Source organism: Canis lupus, chromosome 8 (assembly GCF_011100685.1).
Source record: "Canis lupus familiaris isolate Mischka breed German Shepherd chromosome 8, alternate assembly UU_Cfam_GSD_1.0, whole genome shotgun sequence".
NCBI classification, from domain to species: Eukaryota; Metazoa; Chordata; class Mammalia; order Carnivora; family Canidae; genus Canis; species Canis lupus.
This window is the reverse complement of record NC_049229.1, coordinates 38342735-38364730: the sequence shown is the minus strand read 5'-3', so window position 1 is coordinate 38364730 and position 21996 is coordinate 38342735. Positions and strand designations below refer to the sequence as shown.

The 21996-nt window shown below is 38.3% G+C and overlaps 1 protein-coding gene and 1 long non-coding RNA gene across 5 annotated transcripts in view; one reads left to right on the top strand and one right to left on the bottom strand.

The window, feature by feature from the left end:
- LOC119872868 overlaps positions 1–681 on the bottom strand; it is a 35046-nt gene extending 34365 nt beyond the window's left edge. The window contains exon 1 of one of the 2 annotated variants that reach the window (XR_005363386.1): positions 575–681. This is a non-coding gene — a long non-coding RNA (uncharacterized LOC119872868). The remainder of the gene's footprint in view (positions 1–574) is intronic. The other variant, XR_005363388.1, reaches the window with a different exon arrangement.
- PPP2R5E (protein phosphatase 2 regulatory subunit B'epsilon) overlaps positions 156–21996 on the top strand; it is a 142718-nt gene continuing 120877 nt past the window's right edge. Inside the window, exons 1-2 of one of the 3 annotated variants that reach the window (XM_038544899.1) lie at positions 156–407; positions 2631–2794. In XM_038544899.1, the coding sequence (XP_038400827.1) occupies positions 2638–2794 (157 nt within the window). In that variant the 5' untranslated portion in view covers positions 156–407; positions 2631–2637. Of the gene's footprint in view, positions 408–2630; positions 2795–21996 lie in introns of those variants that run through there. The other 2 variants (XM_038544900.1, XM_038544898.1) reach the window with 2 other exon arrangements.

The following is a 21996-nucleotide window of genomic DNA, read 5'->3' as shown; positions in this document are numbered from 1 at the left end:
CGCCGCCGCCGCCGCCGCCGCCGCCGGGTCCGGGGCAACGAGCAGAGGCGCCGCCCGCCGGGAATGTGAGCGAGGAGCCACCGGCGGAGCCGCAACGGGGTCGGTGCCGATTTGATGGGACGGGCCCGCGGGGGAGGGTCGTGAGGCCGCCGCCGCCGCCGTCGCCGCCGCCGGAGCGCTGAGCTTCAGGTCCGGCCGTGAGGCCTAGAGGCGCCGCCGCCGCCGCCGCCGCCGCGGAACCGGAGGGACGCCGCGCCGGACAGCCGTCGCCCCGGGCTCCCTGCCGCTGTCCGGACCGCCCCCCGCACGTCGCGGCCCCGCCACCTGTCCCCGCCGCGGCCCTCACGCCGTTCTCCCGCCCCTCGAAACCACAGATCATCTTCGGATTCTTCCCCAGAAGCTTCAAGGTAACTTCGTCCCTCCAGCATCTCGGCTTGCCCGCTCCCCTTGCTCTTCCCCGTCCTCCCGAGGAGGCTGCAGGACACCGGCCTCGGGAAGGCCTGGCCGGGGCACGCGAGGGGTGCGGTGGGGTGGGTGTGGGAGAGGAAGAGCCCGTCCCACTTGTCTGATTTACCTGCAAATGCTTCTGACGATGCCTCTCTTTCACTCTGCCCGTCTCCTCCCCCCCCCCCCCATCTTCCGGCATCGGAGGCAGATTCTTGTCCCCCTTTATCCACTGACGGGGACGGGGGTGGGGGGTGGGGGGGGGAGGAAGCCGGTGGGGGGGGGTTGGTGTAGTGAGCAGGATTCTGTAACAGCTTATCTTCTCCAGGGCTTTGGGGGGTGGGGTGGGGTGGGGTGGGAGCAAAGGGAGTATGTCAGCATCCCTACAGACCAACCCATTCCCTGTCTCTCTCCTCCACCCCAGTAACCCCCTTGGATTACCCCGAACCTTGGAAATACCCCGTGCCCGCTGCTTAGACGATGATAAAGCTTCGGGCGTCCCGGTCCAGGGCGAAACCTGTTTCCCCGGGCTTTGCACGGACCCACTGCTACTGCAAGTTCAGTTCTGCAGCGCTTTAGGGTTGAGATGCTTGACGTTTATTCTGGGCCGCGGGCAGAAGGGGCAAATGATGTTAAAAAAAAAAAAAAAAAGAAAAATGCTAGCAATAAATCATCTTTAGAAATGGGAGATGAGGAATAAAGAAGAGACAAAAAGAGTGATGGAAGAACAGGATTTACCGAAATCTTGCGTTGTTAGGGTTAAATGAAATCGAAATAATTCACATACCACATTGGAAAAGCTGCCTCTAAATTTACAACATACAAATGTGATGTGGAGCTTCTTGCTGATGCAGTCATTGTGAAAAATTTTAACTGATCTTACTTCTTCTATAGTCATTCATAGTTTGCAATTCCATTTTGAGTCTGTCATATTTTTTTTAAGGCTAAATTAGGTAGATTTTTAAAAACCTAAATTTTTTTTTTTTTTTTTTTTTTTTTTTTTTTTTTTTAAGGAGAACCAAACAAAACTTCAAAATTCCAAATGTCAAGATTCTGGGTTTTGATTTTTTTAGTTTATCTTTTTCTGTTTTTTACTGTGTCGGAATCTGGATAATCCAGATAATGTTTTATTCTTGCATGTTCAAGAAGAAACTCACTTACCTTTTAATTTAGAGGTTAAACAGCCCTTATGTATTGGAATGACAGGTGAGTAATTGCATTTCAGTATTTCCCCCATATGCATTATTTTTATTCAGGTCTGCCATTAATCTTGCTTGGAGCCTCCGTGCCATGGAAATGATGGCATCTGTTTAAATTGAAATTGAGCTCAAGACTTGTTACTTTTTAGGAACTAGCCTTCATTTTAATAATTTGAGAGGGATAACAAAATCTGAAAGAACTGTTCTATCAGTTTGAGGGAATGAAAATTAATATTTGACTATGAACTTGAACTCAACTTGGCTGTCTAACTAGTTTGTGAATTTGTGTTTTCATTTCAACTTTGGTGCAAGATTTCATCATAATTAATGACTTAAGATGGCTTCATTCAAAAAGAAGACTTCTTTGAAATGCTCTTAATTATGCCTTTTATGTGTTCTGTTTAAAGTAATCTAACCTGTCCTCATTGGTGGTGTGGTATAGTTTATCATAGCTAACACAGCACATTGCATTAAAAGTCATGCCTGGGTAGTTTTAGTAGTTGTAAATTTCACCTTGCTGTGGTAGATTGGTGTAGATTCTAAAAGTACAATAAGAGTTTTAACTCCAGAGCCCATTTGTAATATTAAATATCTTGGGAAAATGTATTGATGGAAGTTTTCCAGTGGTAGAATAGTTCCAAAATTAGTTCAGGAATCTCAAGATGAGAAGAGCCATGCAGTTAGAAAATGAGTAGATGACGTAGAAGAGTTCTTTAGTGTCAATGAGCATCTTTAATGCTTATCAGAGTGGGAGCGGCACATGCATTAGAACTACAGTACTGCTTATATGGTACTTAAAATACTTTGTTTTTCATCAAATTTTCATGTTTCCCCATTGAACATGCAACTTTTCTTAATTGATTTTATTTGCTTTCTTCATCACATATTCCAATTTTCATGCATATTGTATATGGAAATTTTAGAATTTGTAATTCACATGTATGCTTCCGCCTTGGGAATATGTTTATGATACCTCTTTCTCTTCAGTAGGGATATGTCCTCAGCACCAACTACTCCTCCATCAGTGGATAAAGTAGACGGATTTTCTCGGAAGTCCGTCAGAAAAGCCAGACAGAAGAGGTCGCAAAGTTCCTCACAGTTTAGGTCTCAAGGCAAACCTATTGAGTTAACACCTCTGCCGCTGCTAAAAGGTAAGGCTCATGGCCAGGTGATGGATTCCTTTCTAGTTGATCATTTTGTATCTACATATAATTTCCTTTTTGTAGAATTTCATATTTGTTAAAGGTCTGTGTTGCAAATTGAAGGGATGGGAGATTTCAGACATGTTGAAGTTACTGCTATATGGGCAGATACACCCACTTTCCAGTTTAAAGGGCTCAATTTAATATAAATAGCTGTGGACAAATGAAATCTATTTTCAGGAAGATCTCTCACATTGATAAAGAGGGAAACTGAATGCCAGAGAAACTGTAAGATGCCTAGGTCTGTGTTTTACATTTTTTTTCTGTTGACATTTATATGTATATATATGTATAGTATGTGATAACAGCTACAAATTGTACAGTTTTAGTCACAGGAAGTAGACCTACTAGAGGAGATGGTACCATTAACTTAGGAGATGGTATTGTAACATAGAAAATCATGTTTGAAAGAATTCATTTTTAAAAATCAAGAAAAAGTGGTCAGGTAGTAATTGCATCTCCAGATAATACATTTAGAAAACCTGATAAACATAAACATAAAAACTACTTTTCTCTTTCCTTTGGGATAAATTAAAAGGACAAGTTTTTAATATGAAAATTGCCTTTTTTTTTTTTAAATATTAAAGAGCTTAGATGACTTTTGTAGTTTTATTTTTTTATTTTTTTATTTTTTTTTAATTTATGATAGTCACAGAGAGAGAGAGAGAGAGAGAGAGAGGCGAGCAGAGACAAAGGCAGAGGGAGAAGCAGGCTCCATGCACCGGGAGCCCGACGTGGGATTCGATCCCGGGTCTCCAGGATCGCGCCCTGGGCCAAAGGCAGGCGCCAAACCGCTGCGCCACCCAGGGATCCCGAAAATTGCCTTTTTTAAATTAGACCTTTAAATTTTTGTTTGTTTATATGTGGATGTTTCCTGTTCTTTTTAATTTTCATCTGTTTGTTTTATGTTTATGAACAGGCATGTTTGAAATACATCAGAATATAGCATGTATTTACAGCTTGGGAACTATCAGAATCTGCCTTTGAAAGTAGATTTTTATCTCCTGAACACTTAGAAAAGTGAGGAGAAAGGGAACATGAACAAAACCAGTGTACTTCCATAGCTCAGAGGAAATCAGAAAACCTGGTTTGCTGGTTCGTTAGTGAACATTTACTTCTGTAACAGTTTGTGAAATTAGAAGGCATTATGAGAAATACTGAAGTTTGAGCAGAAAAGATCCTCAAAATTTAGAGAAGGGTATTTCAGGCTTCTATTTTTCCACATATGGACTTTTTTTTTTTTTTTTTTTAAGGGAGGAAGAGTCATAAATGAGATTCTGAGGTTTATACTTGGTATTAGTGGAAACTAAATGAATTCTGATTATAATAAAGATATATCTACTAGTCAGCAAAAAGATGAGCTCTTATGAGTTTGTAGGGGAGGAAAATTTAGGTAAAGGTTTTGCTGGTAAAAATGAAAAAGTCTTTGTGAGGCTTTAGAAGAAAAATGAGGGAAAAACTCTAGAGATAAAACTAATCATGTTTGAAATACAAAGTTGAGAGGCATATGGATTCTTTAGTAACTTATTTAATCGGAACTAGACATATAATAGCTATTAGCATGGTTATCTGGCCAAGGACTTTATTTTGAGAAAGCAGATTAAGCTTTTTGAGGTTTAGAAAGAATTTTAAACTTTATTGTTACATTCATTTCTTGGGGCTCATGGTAAACATTTAAATTTGAACTGACTACTCATTGGTTTTGCGGGTAGTGAAAAGGCATGCCTGGGAAGAATTTGGCATATTTTAAGATTTTGTTGTTCCTTGTCTCATTTTTTTATCATGGTAAAATATACCTAACAACAAATTGACCAGTTTAACTATTTTTAAGCATGCACTAAGTGTGACATTAGGTACATTTACACTGCTGTGAATCCATCTCCACCAACTATCTCCAGAACTTCTCTATTTCCCTGCAACTGCAACTGTATCCATTAAACACTAACCTCCCACTCCACCCTCGCTTAGCCTTAGCCCCTTGGTAAGTAACCACCATTCAGTTTTCTACCTTTATGAATTTGATTACCCTAAGTCTTTTGGTGGCTGGATTATTTCACTCAGCAACATGTCTTCAGGGTTCATCCATGTTGCAGTATATGTTAGAATTTCCTTCCATTGAAGCCTAACTAATAGTCCCCTGAGTGTATACACCATATATTATTTATCCATCTGTCAGTGGACACTTGGGTCATTTTCACCTTTTGGTTATTGTGAATGCTGCTATGGACATGGGTGTACAAGTGTGTCTGAGCCCCTGCTTTCATTTCTTTTGGGGACATGCCCAGAAGTGCAATTGCTGGATCATATATTTAGTTTTTTGAGGAATTGCCAGACTGTTTTCCATAGCAGCTGTACCATTTTACCTTCTTACCATCAGTGCACAAAGGTTCCAATTTCTCCACATCCTCACCAATACTTGTTATTTTCTGTGTTTTTGATAATAGCCACCATAATGTGTGTGAAGTGGTATTTCATTGTGGTTTTGATTTGCACTTCATTTCTGGCTAATGAATGATGTTGAGCATCTTTTCATGTGCTTATTGGCCATTTGTATATCCTTTTCTCATTTTTTTTATTTTTTATTTTTTTCCTTTTCTCATTTTTAAGTGAAGTCTGATAATATTGAAAAATTTCCAAGAACTTTGCTTTCCAGGAATATGATTTTTGTGACCTTATGTATTTTGCCAGCATGGGAGAATTGGAGAGTAACAGGACCATATCGTACTAGATATATGCACAGCTTAATTCCAGACAGACTGAAAGTGATGCTTGTATAGCAAGCATATTCTGGGAAAATATTCTGGAAAGCACTCCACAAATTAGATTTCTCTGTCTATAGAATAACAAAGTCTGATGTAGGTTTCAGAAATGTTTATTTGCTCTTTTTAGAGAATATAAAAGTTTGTTAAATGACATTTGTTTTTCTTAGAATGGATTGAGTTTTATTTGTGTGTTATCTTCTCAATAACTTTAGGAAGTAATTTATGGCATATAAAGAAAATATAGGAGGAATTTCTTTATTTTTCTACCATTTCCTTAGAAGAGATCAGAATAAATTATGTGCGCATGCCAAAGGATAGTTATTGATTTAATTTTCTGTAGTACTACTTTGACCAAATTGGAAGATTTGAGTTAATTTTATTTTGCAGTATAATATAAATGGCAGTTGAATTTTGTGGGTTGCATTAAAGAAGAAAGTAAAATTCATGGCCTCAAGATCTTTAATTTTAGAGGAGTTTGAAAATGGAAATTGTGTTGTTTTATAACTCGTCTTTTTAATACATAATTTTTGAAAACTCAAACATTAGGTTCATTAATGATCACTTGTTTTGTGTGTATCCATTATCAGAATGTTTATCATATGCATCATAATATTTGACTGACTTATAAGTAATACGACCATTAGTATTTTATTTATTTATTTATTTTAAGATTTTATTTATTTATTCATGAGAGAGACAGAGAGAGACAGAGACATAGGCAGAGGGAGAAGCAGGCTCCATGCAAGGAGCCCGACATGGGACTGGATTCTGGAACCCCAGGATCACACCCTGGGCCTAAGGCAGGCGCTAAACCGCTGAGCCACCCAGGGATCCCCAACCATTAGCATTTTAAAAGTCTCTTCACTTGCAGAACTTAACCAAGTAAAAGGAAAGATTTGTCTTTTTTGTGTCTTTTCTAATGGGGAGGGTTTTGAAATTTCTATCAACAATGTTTTCTCTATAGAGAGCAATGCCAGCAGGTTGTTTTGTGTACATAGCTGGCTTTTCCTCAGCTACTTATAATGAGGTAGAGACTTTTGAACTTTCTCCACCTTTATGTACTTTTGAAAATATTTTCAGAGAGTCCTAAAGGTTTTGAGCTTGAAGGACTTTTACTCAAGAGAAATTTAGTGAAGGTTTGAGTGCTTTATGTAGAGACTTGGGTACTTTCCTTGTTCCTACATAGCATGACATGAAGCAAGCTCTGATAGTTATTTATTTTAATAAGGACAAGTACACTAAACACTTAGGGAATAGACATATACATTTATAATAATAATAATAGTAATAGTAAGTAGTAGGAGCAGTAGTAGTACTGCCAGATTAGGTGATTTGTTCTCTCCCCACTCCATCCTTCCATGCCGTTTCCTTCTTACTTTGACTTTAAAAGCTTATACAGGTTTAGGTTTGAAATGTTTTTGAAAAGTACCACCTCTTTGAAGATGGGATTATGTGAGAGTGGTGTCATTATTTTTAGCCTCATAACTCCCCTTATGTTTTTGAGACATTTTGCTAATAGTTTGGACATTCAGTATTAAACTTTCCAAAAACTGTGATAACTGGAGGTACTCTTCAGAAACTCTGCCTCTGGGTGTTAAAACTTTTAGATACGTAATACTGTGTTCCTATAAATTTCTTTAATGAAAACTTTTTTTTTTTTAATCTCTAGGCTTGTGATTCAGCTTACATGTTTTTTAGGGTGACAGTTTGTGATGATTTTAAAAATCCCAATTTAAAACTAGTGTTTAGGGGCACCTGTGAATGGCTCAGTGGTTGAGCATCTGCCTTTGGCTCAGGTCATGGCCCCGGGGCTCTGGGATCAAGTTCTGCATCAGGCTCCCTGCATGGAGCCTGTTTCTCCCTCTGCCTGTGTCTCTGCCTCTCTCTCTGTGTTCCTCATGAATAAATAAAATCTTAAAAAAACAAACAAACTAGTGTTTAAGCTTTTCTAGCTTTTGGGTGGGATAATTTTTTTTTCATCCATATCTGTTTCATATAGTGTAAACAAGGAATATGCAGAAGTAATTCCCAGTTTTTTTAATTGGTTAGTGCTCTGAAGTGTATTTATAATAAGAATAGTTTCTTAAGGAATAATGTCCTTTGTTTTAGTGTTTACCATCTTCCTTGTACTGTGCAGTGTCACATGAGGGAAAGTACATGGGCCTTGTTGCTTGCAAGAGTCCTCATTCACTCACTAGTTGTGTTTTCTGGGACAAGTATGTTAACTCCTGAGAGCCTTGGTTTTCTTGTCTACCAAATGGGGATGGTTATAACAGTCAATAGATGTGACAGTGCCACGTTCAATAAATCCTAGCTACTGTTATTTAACTGGGCTCTTAGAAGTTAAAATATGAATAATGTGGAATTATTTCACTTTTTATATTTTTTCAGCAAAAAGTTGAAATTGGAAATCTCTCAGAAAACTATGAAACACGACCATAGTTTTGTAGGGGTGAATCTTTTTCAACCAAAATATTTGAAGAAACAGTTTACAAATGTATTGCACTTTGTAGACTAGTTATTTTAAACACCTTTTTTGGAGATTTTCACTGAATACATTGGTATCCTGCTACATTTTTTAGTGTATTCGTTTTTTTTTAATTTATTCATTTTTTGAATAGATAATGTAGTTATATGGTTCAGATCTCAAAAAGTACAAAGTACTCCTTTTTTTTTTTTTTTAAAGATTTTACTTATTCATGAGAGACACAGAAAGAGAGGCAGAGACACAGGCAGAGGGAGGAGAAGCAGGCTCCATGCAAGGACCTTGATGTGGGACTCGATCCTGGGAATCCGGGATCAGGCCCTGAGCCAAAGCAGATGCTCAACCACTGAGCCACCCAGGCGTCCTGAAAAATCTTCTTCCTGACATGGTTCTCCTGCTTGCCCTTTGCAGAAGCAACCAGTCATGATATTCTTCTATAGAAGATAAAGACATTCTTAAACCCTTCATTGATTTTGAAATGTGTTTTGCAGCCCGAAATTATGTGCATATTTTGTATATGTATGTCCCGTTTTTAAATGGGAGCATTACATAGTATTTTTCGGATTCTTTTTTTTTTTCTATTTGATTTATTTTTATTGGTGTTCAATTTACCAACATACAGAATAACCTCCAGTGCCCGTCACCCATTCACTCCCACCCCCCGCCCTCCTCCCCTTCTACCACCCCTAGTTCGTTTCCCAGAGTTAGCAGTCTTTACGTTCTGTCTCCCTTTCTGATATTTCCCACACATTTCTTCTCCCTTCCCTTATATTCCCTTTCACTATTATTTATATTCCCCAAATGAATGAGAACATATAATGTTTGTCCTTCTCCGACTGACTTACTTCACTCAGCTATTTTTCGGATTCTTAAAGCGGTGTTCAAAAAGGGTTAAGAACCACTGATCTAGTTTGTACCTTAAATTAATGATGCATGTTCTTTTGACAATGAAATTGGCATGTGAATATTTGTGTCTGGTTTTAAAAAATAATTGTAAGTTTTCCTTCTGAACTAGAAGAATATCTATGAGGTCAGAGGTGTTAACTTTCAACTTTGCAGCCTTTGAGACAATGTAGCAATATTTTTCTTTTTGGAAGAAATTATAAGATTTTTCACAAAACGAAGAAGTATCAATTGCACTGTTTTCATGTGTGAAAGATTATACTTAGTTGTAGTGAGGAGGTATTTCATTTACTTTTAGGGAGAAATATTATTTCTTGATATATCCTAATAGTTTATAGCATAGAGAAAATTTCCATACAGAGTTGTTTGTGGGCCAGAAGATACTGAGAGTAAGCATACCTGATTAATCATTTAAAAGTAGGATAGCAACTTGCATTCATATCCCATTCCATCTGAGTATGATAATTACTACTTAGTTCTTAACCTTGGGTTCGTGGGTGTCTGGTTGAGGATAGGATATGGGCTTTGTGGGTGGGCTTTCAGGTTCTAAGACCCTCCTAAAATTATATATAAAGTATCTGTCGATGTGCATTCTTTTTGCTGAGCAGAGTTCACTGCTTTCCTCAGATTCTGGAAGATTTAGCTCTTCCCTTCTTGTTCTTTCCCCATAGTTAAGAGCTTTGAGTTAGACCAAAAGATTGGGAATTGTATTCTTATTTTCTGAGTATCATGTTAACTGTATTTAGACACAGATGCATTTGACACTTAACAGTAAACATGTTAAACTATAAACAGAATTCATCGTAATGTGGGTCTCTCCAGGATATGACTCAGCCCAGGCATAAAATATTGAGGTGCCAAATGAGTCTTCTCATAAGGTAAGGTGTCCTTTTCTACCTAGAACTTTCTTTCCCTGACTTCATATCATTCTTCAAGTTTTATCTCACCATGGGACTTAGTAAGTGTCCCTCTTGACTTTTAAAAATAGTCTTTGAAGTTCCTAACAGTCTATTGTATCTTACATTATAATCTTTTTTTTTTTTTAAGATTTTATTTAGACACAGAGAGAGAGGCAGAGACACAGGAAGAGGGAGAAGCAGGCTCCATGCAGGGAGCCCGATGTGGGACTTGATCCCGGGTCTCCAGGATCACACCCCAGGCTGCAGGTGGCGGGCACCAAACCGCTGCGCCACCAGGGCTGCCCTTATATTTATAATCTAAAATTATTTTTCTTTGTTGGTTCACTTATGTGTTATCTGTTCTCCTCCCCCATTAGAATATAATCTTCAGTGTAGAAACCTTGTTTCTTTTACGTCCAGGGCTTAGATCGGCTTAGAACATCATTGGTGTTCAGTAAATATTTGTTAGCCAATTAATTACTATTGTTAGTTGACATCTAAATTATTAGTAATAGTGTAGACATTTATTTTCCTTAGTATTAAAGTTTTTTTCCCCAAAATCCAGGTCATGCAAGTTTTATTTTAACTTATAATTTACACAAAGTTACAGATTTGTTTAATGAAGACTTTATTTTTAGAGGATCAAATTCTTGAGTGCTCACTTAAAATCCTGAGTGAGGCTTTATGCTTTGGTAATTCTGCTTGTTTTAGGTTAAGAACAGAAGTATCTTGTGGAGAGAGGATGGAATGGATTTTGTGTGACATACTAAGTGATTCCTTTTACTTAGGGGATTCATCACTTGGTGTTTTGCAGCAGATGTTAAATATAGTGGAACACTGTTTTTCTGCTGATGTTTGAGGACTGAACTGTGGGCTAATCAAATCACCAGACTTTCTTTACATAGTTTAAGAGGGAATACCATAGCTGAATATTAATTATAATGGGCTTTCAGAGCAAGGTTTTATGGTTAAATTTTCTCATCTTTAAAGCTTACTTTATAATGATGTTAGCTCTTAATATTAATTAGATTTTGTAGTGCTTGCAAAAGAACAGTAACGTTTCTAGATATTTCTAAAATGCTGGGTAAGATAGTTCTTTGGTTTGTTTGCAAATGATGACATGACATCCTTTTTTACTACTTAAAAGTACTTTTCTACTCTTTTTTGAAAATTTTCTGAAAACAAATATGGGATCTTATTTTTACGTTGCAGTAGAATTAAGCATATGATGAATATATTGATTGGATGATATGATATTATGTTATATTTTTGCTTAACCTAGAACAATATATATGTAATATATACAACATGTTTTAAAACTTTTTTTAAAAAGATTTTATTTATTTGCGTGAGAGAGCAGAAAGCATGTGAGAGAGATCATAAGCAGGAGGGAGGGGTAGAGGGAGAAGCAGACTCTCTGCTGAGCAGATAGCCCAATGTGAGGCTTGGTCCCAGAACCCTGGATCATGCCCTGAGCCAAAAGCAAAGGTTTAACCAATGGAGCCTCCAAGTGCCCCTATATATAAGCATGTTATCTAAGTAAGGCAGGTGGCCTCCCTAAGGTAAGAAAGGAGGCCCCAGGGCCACACACCCCTAGGTTTGAATTTTGAGTCTGTTCACAGCTGCGTGATTTTCTTTCTTTCTCTTTTTCTCTTTGCTTCGCTTCGCTTCTCCTTTTTCTTTCTTTCCTTCCTTCTTTCTTTCTTTCTTTCTTTCTTTCTTTCTTTCTTTCTTTCTTTCTTTCTTTCTTTCTTTCTTTTTCTTTCTTTCTTTCTTTTCTTTCTTTCTTTCTTTCTTTCTTTCTTTCTTTCTTTCTTTCTTTCTTTTCTCTTTTCTTTTCTTTTCTTTTCTTTTCTTTTCTTTTCTTTTCTTTTCTTTTCTTTTCTTTTCTTTTGATTTTATTTATTCATTCACGAGAGACACAGAGAGAGAGAGAGACAGGCAGAGACACAGGCAGAGAGAAGAAGCAGGCTGCATGCAGGGAGCCCGATGTGGGACTGGATCCCGGATTTCCAGGATTAGGCCCTGGGCTGAAGGCGGCGCTATACCGCTGAGCCACCCGGGCTGCCCAGCTGAGTGTTTTCTTCTATCTCGCAATTGGGAGAGTATTAGAACCCACATCATATAGTCAGACTAAGTGCCATAAAGTAGATAAAGCACTTATTTCAGTGTTGGATACATAGTAGGGGTTGAAGAATATTAATTGTTATAATTGCAGGAAAAAACTGTGGAATAGGAAAACGCTTCTCTTTGTCAGTTGATTTTTGATTCTCTTAATACTTTACATGGATTGTTTCCATTTAAGGAAGAAAAATATGGAGTATGTAGAGCTGTGGGAATCAGACTTTTAAAGTGAAAAGGAGAACTAGCTTTTATGGAATGAATAGTCTCAGCATTACTATTTAGTTAACGTCAGTTTCAGACTGGCTTCTCATTTCAGGAATAAGAACATAAAGTGGCTAATGTAATTATTTCCAAGGGAAATTCCTCTCATGGAGGATTACCAGGTAAAATTATTGTTTGATAAATTTATTTTGGAAGTAATCCACTAGGACAGGATCTCTAATCTTTTTTTCTCATTGCTTATTCATATCAGTAACAATAATGTATATATGTGTTTATACATTGTATACAGGTGCTATTTTACATATATACAATGCACGTTAAGAAAATACACAAATATAGAAAGTTAAAAAAAGATGATACTGCAATATAAAGTGTATAGACGATCTAATATTTAATTTTGGTGCTTCCTTTTCCTTTACCCATTCCCTCCAGCACAGGTACTGGCTCTGAGCACATCTTTATATTCAGATTTTGTTTGGAAGAGAGGAACTCTTCAGTTTAGAGCCTTGTTTTTTAGCATTTTGTTTTAAGCCTGAGAGATGTGAAGAGTGGAATGAGAAAACTTCTTTTTTTATGTTCTTGAGGTTTTTGTCCAGGTTATGAATTTATTGCACCTTAAAGAAACAAAATCTGAATTGAAGATTTTGCCAGTTTGAGAATTATCATAGATGGTTCTTTCTTGAGGGCGCTTGTCTTGCTGTTGACGGGTGGGTTTTAGAGGCCCTCAACTCTTTTGAAATTCAGGCAGTATTTAGTGTCCCTGGGCAGAGGGTCATTTTTCTGGACAAAGGGTTCACAGCTCTCATCAGATTCTCAAAGGAGCTTCCCTGAAAGCTAGGAGCTACTGCTTTGTGGTGGGTATCTAGTTTCTTCACTTGAGGAGAGAATTTGTTGTATAGTCCCTCTCTGTAGAAGGGAGATCTCTTGAGAAAAAACTTCTGCACGTCTCTCTTGACTTTAAGTTCTTTTGATACCAATTAGAATTTTTAAAGGTATTTGAAAGGTGGTCACATGACTCTAGCTTGGTTGTTTGGAACTTTTTGATCAGTATCATTTGAAAATTAAGCTGAATAAATACTACCAATGGTAAACCAGAATGTACCTGTAAAAAAGCATTTATACTAGAGCTGTGGATCTGGAAGAAGCCAGGAGAAGAAACTCAGGTTACCTTTGCTGGTGAAGAAGTAGTTTAGCAACCAGCAAAGGAGGTTGGGAAGGAGTGGGAGAAGGAAAGCAGTATCTATAGGTTCCACTGTGTAGCAGGTGATGTACTACATGGTGTCGCATTGAAGCTTCACAACAAAACCAAGAACAAGGCACGTTTGTTGTTAACTGAGGGCTGTGTAATTTGCCCACCCTTTCAGAGAGAGCCTGGCCTGTCTAGTTGCAGAGCCAGTACCTTCTCTATTTATATGCATGAACATAGGTGAGCACTAGAGATAACCACCATCTTGCTCATGCTGTACTAGGAAGATTTACCAAGGGAACCATTTTACTACCTCTTGCAAGAACCTTGAAAATTGTGAGGAGACTGAAGTGATGAGAAGTGAAGAGAAGGGGTTGGCATCCCCAGGCCAGTGGCAACCCTGTGAGTGGTGGGTGGTGGTGGAAAGAGTCATGGAAGAGCAGCAGGCCTCAAAGTCGGCTCTTTAGAAAGGCCGGGCAGTGCTGCCAAGAGGCAAGAAGGAAGGGTAGCCAGGCATCATGATGGCGAGGGTGGGGGAGGTGTGGAGGAGAGGAGGAAGATGCCACTCTGGATCCTGTGGAACTCATGTGCTGTCGTGATAAAGTCATGTCAATTGTTGAGTGGTTTGGGTTGGCAAACCGGTAGCAGTGTGGCAGTGGTGTTCTTTACCATTCATCGTTTATCTTTGCATCTTTGGGAACTAGCTTAACTAGGAAAGGGTGTGAGTTCAAGTCAAGGTGATAATCCTGGCTTTGTGACTTGAAATCAGGTATTTAATGTTTTTGGAGCTTTAACCTCTATTTTTGTAAAATGGGACTCACAGTTCCCAAGGTGGTTCTGAGGAGTGAGATAATGTGAGTAGGTTGCCTAATGTATGGTTGGCATATTGCTTCCCTTATCTTTCTGTTTGTCATTGATCTTTCTTTGAGTCACTCCTAAGGACTAGATCTTGTTTCAGATCTTGAGCGGGAAGAGGTCTGGTAAAAGTTCATCCATTCATGTAGGCATCATGAAAGACTTTGACCTTATGGTGATATAACATTTTAATTGAATTAGTTCATGGTTGCTGGTGCTGGAACACTGTTCAAAGTAAAATGTTAAAACATTAAAAAACATGGATAAAATTGGGACTTGGCAGCATTTCAGGAAAAGTACTATCTTCTGCTAAGGAGGATACAGGCTTTGGAATTAGCCTTTTACCGGAGTGCCTCCAGAAGACAATATCTGGAAATGGAAGGAGGTACCTCCTTTCCATATGTTATAAGGAATTCAGAATGGGTTCAGGCTTCTGAGGAGCTAGCTATCTTCTACTAGCAGTTTGGAAATCATAGCAAACATTTTTCTTTTTGAATGAATATTTTTAAATCAAGGACATTTGTAGCAAAAAGGAAGTTCCTTTTGAGAGTCAGAAGCCTACTTTGTCGCATCAAGTTAATTTTTCTGAAAGATAGTGATGTATCCAAAGGACTGGTGTTTTTACCCAATTTGTGAGCAAAAGTCAAAACGAAAGCAGATTTATACAAAGAACTTTTTTTTCTTTCTTTTTTTTAAAAAAGATTTTATTTATTTGAGACACAGAGAGAGAGGGAGAGGCAGAGACACAGGCAGAGGGAGAAGCAGGCTCCATGCAGGGAGCCTGACGTGGGACTTGATCTTGGGTCTCCAGGATCAGGCCCCGGGCTGAAGGCGGCACTAAACCACTGAGCCACCGGGGCTGCCCTTACAAAGAGCTTTTTAAAAATAAAAGGAAGTTTCAGTACTCTGTACTGCGCTGTCTTCCATGCATCCTTCTATCTTTACTTCTTCATTTACAACTACTATAACTAACAAGAATCCTTGATGGTAACCAGTCATCTAGAAATAATTTAGAAATAATATTCATTTCACTTTAAGAAAACTTGAACACATCATTTTAATAAAAAACAGTTGAGCTGGGACGCCTGGGTGGCTCCGTGGTTGAGTGTCTGCCTTCAGCTAGGACGGGATCCTGGGGTCCTGGGATCGAGTCCCACATCAGGCTCCCCATGGGGCGCCTGCTTCTCCCTCTGCCCGTGTCTCTGCCTCTGTCTGTCTCTCTCATAAATAAATAAATAAATAAAATCTTTAAAACAAAAAAAACCCAGTTGAGTTGAAGTTCTGAAATTCAGTAGTTCTAAAATTTATCTGGCATGTGGCTGGATCTAGGGGGAGATCTGTCTGTAAGATTTCAGGTAAAAGTAACTTTGACATAACCTTTGGCTACTGAGGAAACTTTGTGCTTTACTACCTAGATTTAGTTATTCCTCAGAGATGTTGGATAGGGCTATATTTTGTTGTATTTAGATTTATATCTTAACATTGTAAAAGGCATTTCAACTAATGGTGGAACTTATTTAGGCTTTTCTGGTTCAGTGGGCTGTTCTAGAAATGGCATATACTTTAGATACCTTTGGGCTTAGGAGTGGTGGACCCTGTACTCATACTCTCGAATTATGGTGAGGTTTAAATGAAATGAATTGTGTGCAAATGTTTTTCAAAGTGCGTATGAAGCAAATAGCTTTAGAAAGAGTCTGTATGTGGTCTGGCTAAATAGTCTCCTCCAAGGGCCTTATAGTCTCATTTTTGTAATTGTTCAGTGGAAGGTATGACTCACTTCATTCACTCATCAGATTTCTACTGAGCAGTGTGAGGCACCAGGCACTGTGCTGGCAACACAGTGGTGAGCAAAAGAAGGTTGATGTGTTTCCTCTAAAAAGGCCATTGTAGCTGGAGGTCAGAGATTGATGAAGCTACTTAGGTTGTTGGAGCCAAATCATTCTGGCTGGGTTAGTTTGTCCTGATTCTAGGAGCATTTGTATGTATCTATAAATATATGATCGTTGAATATATAAATCACCCATTAAATCCCCTACCCAGTCAGGGGGAATAATATATTTTCCCCTCATGTTTATATGTCGTGTTAATCTTAAAATTGTTTTTGTTCTGTAGGATACTTAATAGTGTTATAATTACTTTGAGATAGTCTTATTTTTGGAGTTGGAATTTTAAAAAGTTCTCTTATGATATCATTGGGCTTGTTATTTTATAATACTGAGGTTTCTTTGAAAACAACTTAATCATTGCTTGCTTAAAAAAGCAATACCAGGTTACTTCCTGGCTATAGACCTGAAATGTACAAAATGTTAAAAACATACCAAGTCCCTTTAAAACTAAGTAAAATCCATCTGTGGGTCTACCCATATGCTCTATAGATGGCACTGTATTATTAAAGTACATGATCTTAAGTTCTCATGTGTTTTAATTCACTGTTTCATGAACTGCTGCCTGGAATAGTGGGGGACATAATACAATAGATTTAATTCATTAAGAAAATAAAAGTTTAGAAGATTAGAGCTGGAATTACTGTCAACACCAATTGATGTTCATTAAAGGAGAATGCAGGCAACAGTAAAACCACAGTTAGGCAAAGCAGTTAACATTGGTGGTGCTATGGTTTCTGTGAAGATTGGAAAAATAAATAATTGCAAGTATTTTAAATTTGGCAAAATGAATGAAGTTAAAAAAGTGAATCTACCTCCTTATCACTAGCTAATTTTAAGTTTTCCCAAGCTATTATGATTTAAATTATTGATTGTTATCTGTGCTGCATTCTCTGGGTGGTAAAAATTGGGTAGAGTATGTGCTTTAGAACCAGTGCTGGAAGCAGAACTGGATTTGTGATGGTTTACATAAGGTGGAAAGCATCATCTAGGATTATCTCAGACTCTTACCTGTGGGAGAGTCTAACAAAATAAATAAAAGAACTATAGAGTTTGGAGTGTCTTTCTTTTTTTCTTTCTTTCTTTCTTTTCTTTCTTTTCTTTCTTTCTTTCTTTCTTTCTTTCTTTCTTTCTTTCTTTCTTTCTTTCTTTCTTTCTTTCTTTCTTTCTTTCTTTCTTTTTTATTTGTTCATGAGAGACACAGAGAGAGAGGCAGACACATAGGTAGAGGGAGAGGCAGGCTCCATGCAGGGAGCCAGATGTAGAACTCCATCCCCAGACCCGGGATCACGCCTGGAACTGAAGGCAGATGCTCAACCGCCATCCTATGGACACCCAGGCATCCCGTGGAGTTTTTGATAGTACTTAAAAGATCACTCTTATACCTCAATGGTTAATGAATTTCAAAATGATTATAGAATCATTTCATGGTTAGTCAACAATGTACATTCCTGTAAGTGCAAATCTGTATTTAATATTAACAAAATCTTGGTGAAATTATGTTTCTTTACAGTTTTTTTTCCTTTACAGTTTTATTTAATGGAATATTTTCTTTTGTGTGTTAATGTAGATAGGGCACTATACCTACATTTCTTGGCTAGAAAGACATTCTCTTTTCCTTTTTTGGAGCAAGGCTGCTTATAATATTGTACTGTCTGTTAAGAGAATAATTTCTTCACATTAGGATGTCCTAGTTCATGATTGATATTCTTTTCTCTCCACAAATACCAGAATAATTGAGCAGTTATTTGCCTCTTTGTTGGCGAGATAGTCATGAAGTTTTTGCTTGACTCCAAGGAGATGAAAGACTAAGAACCTCTCCATAGAGTGGTTTTGAGGACTGAGTGAGTTGATATATTTAATGCTTAGAGTGGGACCTAGTTTATGGTAAATATTATATAAATGTTAGTCAATTTGTCATTCTTATTGCTATTATTATTATTTATAAATATTAATCTGTATTTTATGACTTGGATTTCAAGTGGATCCTGTAAAGATGATCTATTTTTGTGTACTGTGTTTAGGAGAGTGGGTATTTGTTTTTTAAAATCCATTAAGCTTATCCATAAACTAAATCTTTTAAGTAGAAGAATTTATCACTATCTATCACATTTGCTAATGAACTTTAAAAAGCATTTAGAAAGAATTTTTTAGTGAAGTACCGTTTGGAAAATGTCAAAGTCAGTACATTATTTATTTTATTTTTTTTAGTCAGTACATTATTGAACCCAAGGATGCGTCTAGGCAAGTGTGAGCTGCGTTGCTTTATGACAGATGGTAAAGCATTGCATTCACCTGTCTTTCCCAGCTGGGGTGTGTGGTGCGTTGGGGAATTGAGTTGGTTGTGTGTGATGACAGTGAACATTGGCACTGTGAAACATTGGGGAGAGGACTGTTGGTGGTTGCTAAATGTAATTAAGAGGTTGGTAGATTCTACCTGGACAGATAGGGCATAGTCATTAACTTAGCATCTTTGATTAAGTGGGAGCATTGAAAAATCTTTAGAAAAAATTTTTTTAAAAGAGGTTGTTAGAAGTTTGCAAAAGCATCTTTGGTGCAGGTGGCTTACAATATGAATTTCATGTGTGTTAGAAATTTTTTCTTCATTTGTGAGTTTTTTACCTAAAACTTTTTTATGAACTGAAATTATGGATTTGTTGTATACATGTTATTTTGACGAGCAGTGAAACCTGTATTTAGTCTTTATTCAGACCTAGAAAGGTTTTTCTCTCTCATGGGAAGTTATGGTTCTCAAAGTGTCCAAGCCACTCATTTCTCATACTTATCTCAAGATAATAAGTGTTGTCTTTGACATGTCTTCAGTTTTTATCAAGACAAGAAAATTTATTCAGCCCTTGTGCATTTTTGTCTTTCATGATGAATTCAAATAAAGTAACTGACTGTGAGTGATTATGTTCACAAAAGCAAGGTATACGTGTATTTGAAGTAAATACATAATGAGGTAAGTGTAAGTTGTAATTGGTAAGTGTAGTTGAATTGGAATGTCAATCAGAATTCTTTCTTCCAAGATATTTTTTTGAGCTGGTAACTGCTCATGTTTCTGCTCTACCTTGAGTTCTTACTTTTTATCCTAAAGATTTTTTTTTTTTTTTTTATCCTAAAGATTTTAAGTAAAGGCTCAAAGACTGAACAGTGAAAGCTTCAGTCAAGGCAGGACACTTCAGTGCACATGCGTGAAGAGAGGTAGAGGGAGAGAATCTCCAGCAAGACTCCCCGCTGAGTATGGAGCTGGATGTAGGGCTTGATCTCAGGACTCTGAAATCATAACCTGAGGTGAAACCAAGAGTCAGATGCTCAACCAACTGAGCCACCTGAGTGCTCCTCCCCTCCCATCCATTTAACATTTTTTAAAAAATAAATTTTTGACATTTGTTTTTTCTTCTGTCTGCATAGTAGCTCCCTTATCTGTGGGGGTTATGTTCCAAGACCCTCAATGGGTGCCTGAAATGCAGTTAGTACCTAACTCTGCATATACTGTGATTTTTTCCTTTAACTACAAACCTGTGGTAAAAGTTTGAATTCATAAATTAGGCACAGTGAGAGATTAACAACAATGGCAGTTACAATATATTATAATGAAAGTTCGGTGACTGTAGTCTCTCAAAGTATCTTTTTTCTTTTTAAAGATTTTATTTATTTATTTATGAGAGACACAGAGATGAGAGAGGCAGAGACATAGGTAGAGGGAAAAGCAGGCTCCACGAGGGAAGCCCGATGTGGACCTTGATCCCAGGACTCTAAGTTTAAGCCCTGAGCCAGAGGCAGATAGATGCTCAACCACTGAGCCACTCAGGCATCCCTCAAAATATCTTTATTCTGTACTCTCCCTTCCTGTGATGATGTAAGATGATAAAATGCCTGGGTAATGAGATGAAGTGAGGTGAATGACATAGGCCTTGTGACCTAGAGTTAGGCTACTGTTGATATCCTGATAAGTCAGAAGGAGGATCATCATCTGCTTCTGGACCATGGTTGACTATGGGTAACTGTGGAAAGGGAGACCATGGATAAGTGGAGACCACTATATTTTCCCCTCCCTTAGTTGTTTTGCAGGGTGGGTTTGCTTTAGGGCCAAGTAGAGCTGTGGGAAGGTCAGAAATACAGAGGTAGTATGGGAAGCTAGGGAGACTGATGATTATGACTTAAAGATTTTGCCTGTCCTGCAGGGTAAAGTAACGGAAAGAAGATGGGTTTGTCAGCCAACCAGCCAGTCTTAGAATCCAGTCAGTTTTCCTTGCAAGCTGGGTGACTTTGGACAGATGATCTTCTTAGAGCCTCAGTTTGCTCATCAGTAAAGTGGTGATAATATCATCTGGCTTGCAGGATTTGTTTAGGGGCAATCTGTGTGAAGTGCCTAGACCAGTACTGACATGGGAGACACTGGGAAATTGATTATCATTAATATTTCTGTCTTTGAAGTCAGAGACCATGTCCATTCATAGCTGTATTCACATCTTTGCTGCTCAGTGGGTACCTGCTGAGTGCAACCATCCTTTCAGGTAGGAAGGAAATTCTTCATGTCTATAAAGCCAACCTGACTCATAGTATCACTTCTTCCTCATTCCATTCTCTTTTCTCATTTGGGTCTTAAATATTCTTTTAGAGAATATATTTTTTTAAGTGAAGAGAGTTTTGTGTAATAAATTGAACATAGCTTTAAAGACAAAGGTTTATGATTATGGGCTGCAGTGCATGGCTGAAAAGGTGCTGCTTTGGACAGAGCACAGTCTCTGAAAGGCCCATGATTAGCAAAGGTTGCCAAGTACTCTGAAAGGCTCTGAGCGTGTTTTTGTTTCCTATTTATTTATTTATTTATTTATAGATTTTATTTATTCATGAGGGACACACAGAGGCACAGGCAGAGGGAGAAGCAGGCTCCTTGCAAGGAGCCCATTATGGGACTCAATCTTGGGACCAGGATCTTGCCTTGAGCAAAAAAGGCAAATGCCCAACCTGCTGAGCCACTCAGGCATCCCTTGTTTCCAATTTTAGCCTCAGAATGAATGTTTATTGAATGAATTAATTAATATTGTGATTATTCAGATACCAAAATTTAGTGAGGTCTTTATTGTGTAGTATTTATTTTTTTTTAAGTAAGATTTTATTTATTGATTTGAGGGAGAGAGAGTGTGTCAGAGAGTGAGGGAGTGCTTACACAAGGTGGGGGAGAAGCAGGCTCCCCATTGAGCAGAGAGCCTGATGTGGGGCTCGATTCCAGGACCTCAAGATCATGACCTGAGCCGAAGGCAGATGCTTAGCCACCTGAGCCCCAGGAGCCCCATTGGGTAGTATTTATTTGATCAGCTTCAGAGAACAGAAACATTAAGTGAATTTTAGTGCAGACTTGACAATAAAAGCAAGTTGGTTTCCTGTCACATCTTGGGTTTAGACCAGAGACTTGACCGTTCACAAGAATTGCTGCTGCCATTAACCAGGCACTTTGCTGCTCTCCTTGAAATACATTCTAGAAAACTTTTCACTGAGCTGGAACCCAGGACTTGAAAATCAGCATTAACTTTGTTTAAGTCTCCTCTGAGGGGTATGTCTGTGCGTGGGGGGGAGGAGCGATGTAGAAGTAGAAGAGTAAGCTGCAGAAGAGCGAGTTACTAGTCTAGTCCTTTCACTGTGGACCTCCCCCCCCTTGCCTTGTAGAGATTTTAGGTCAGCTCTGAGGCACTGGTTTTGGCTCATCATGATTAGTGAAAGATAAGTGCTATAAAGGTTACTACGCTGGTCCTCTGTGTAGTTTCTCTTTCTTCTTAGATGGACTTTTCACCCTGTCTTTACTTTTTTGTTTGATGTGTATTCAGG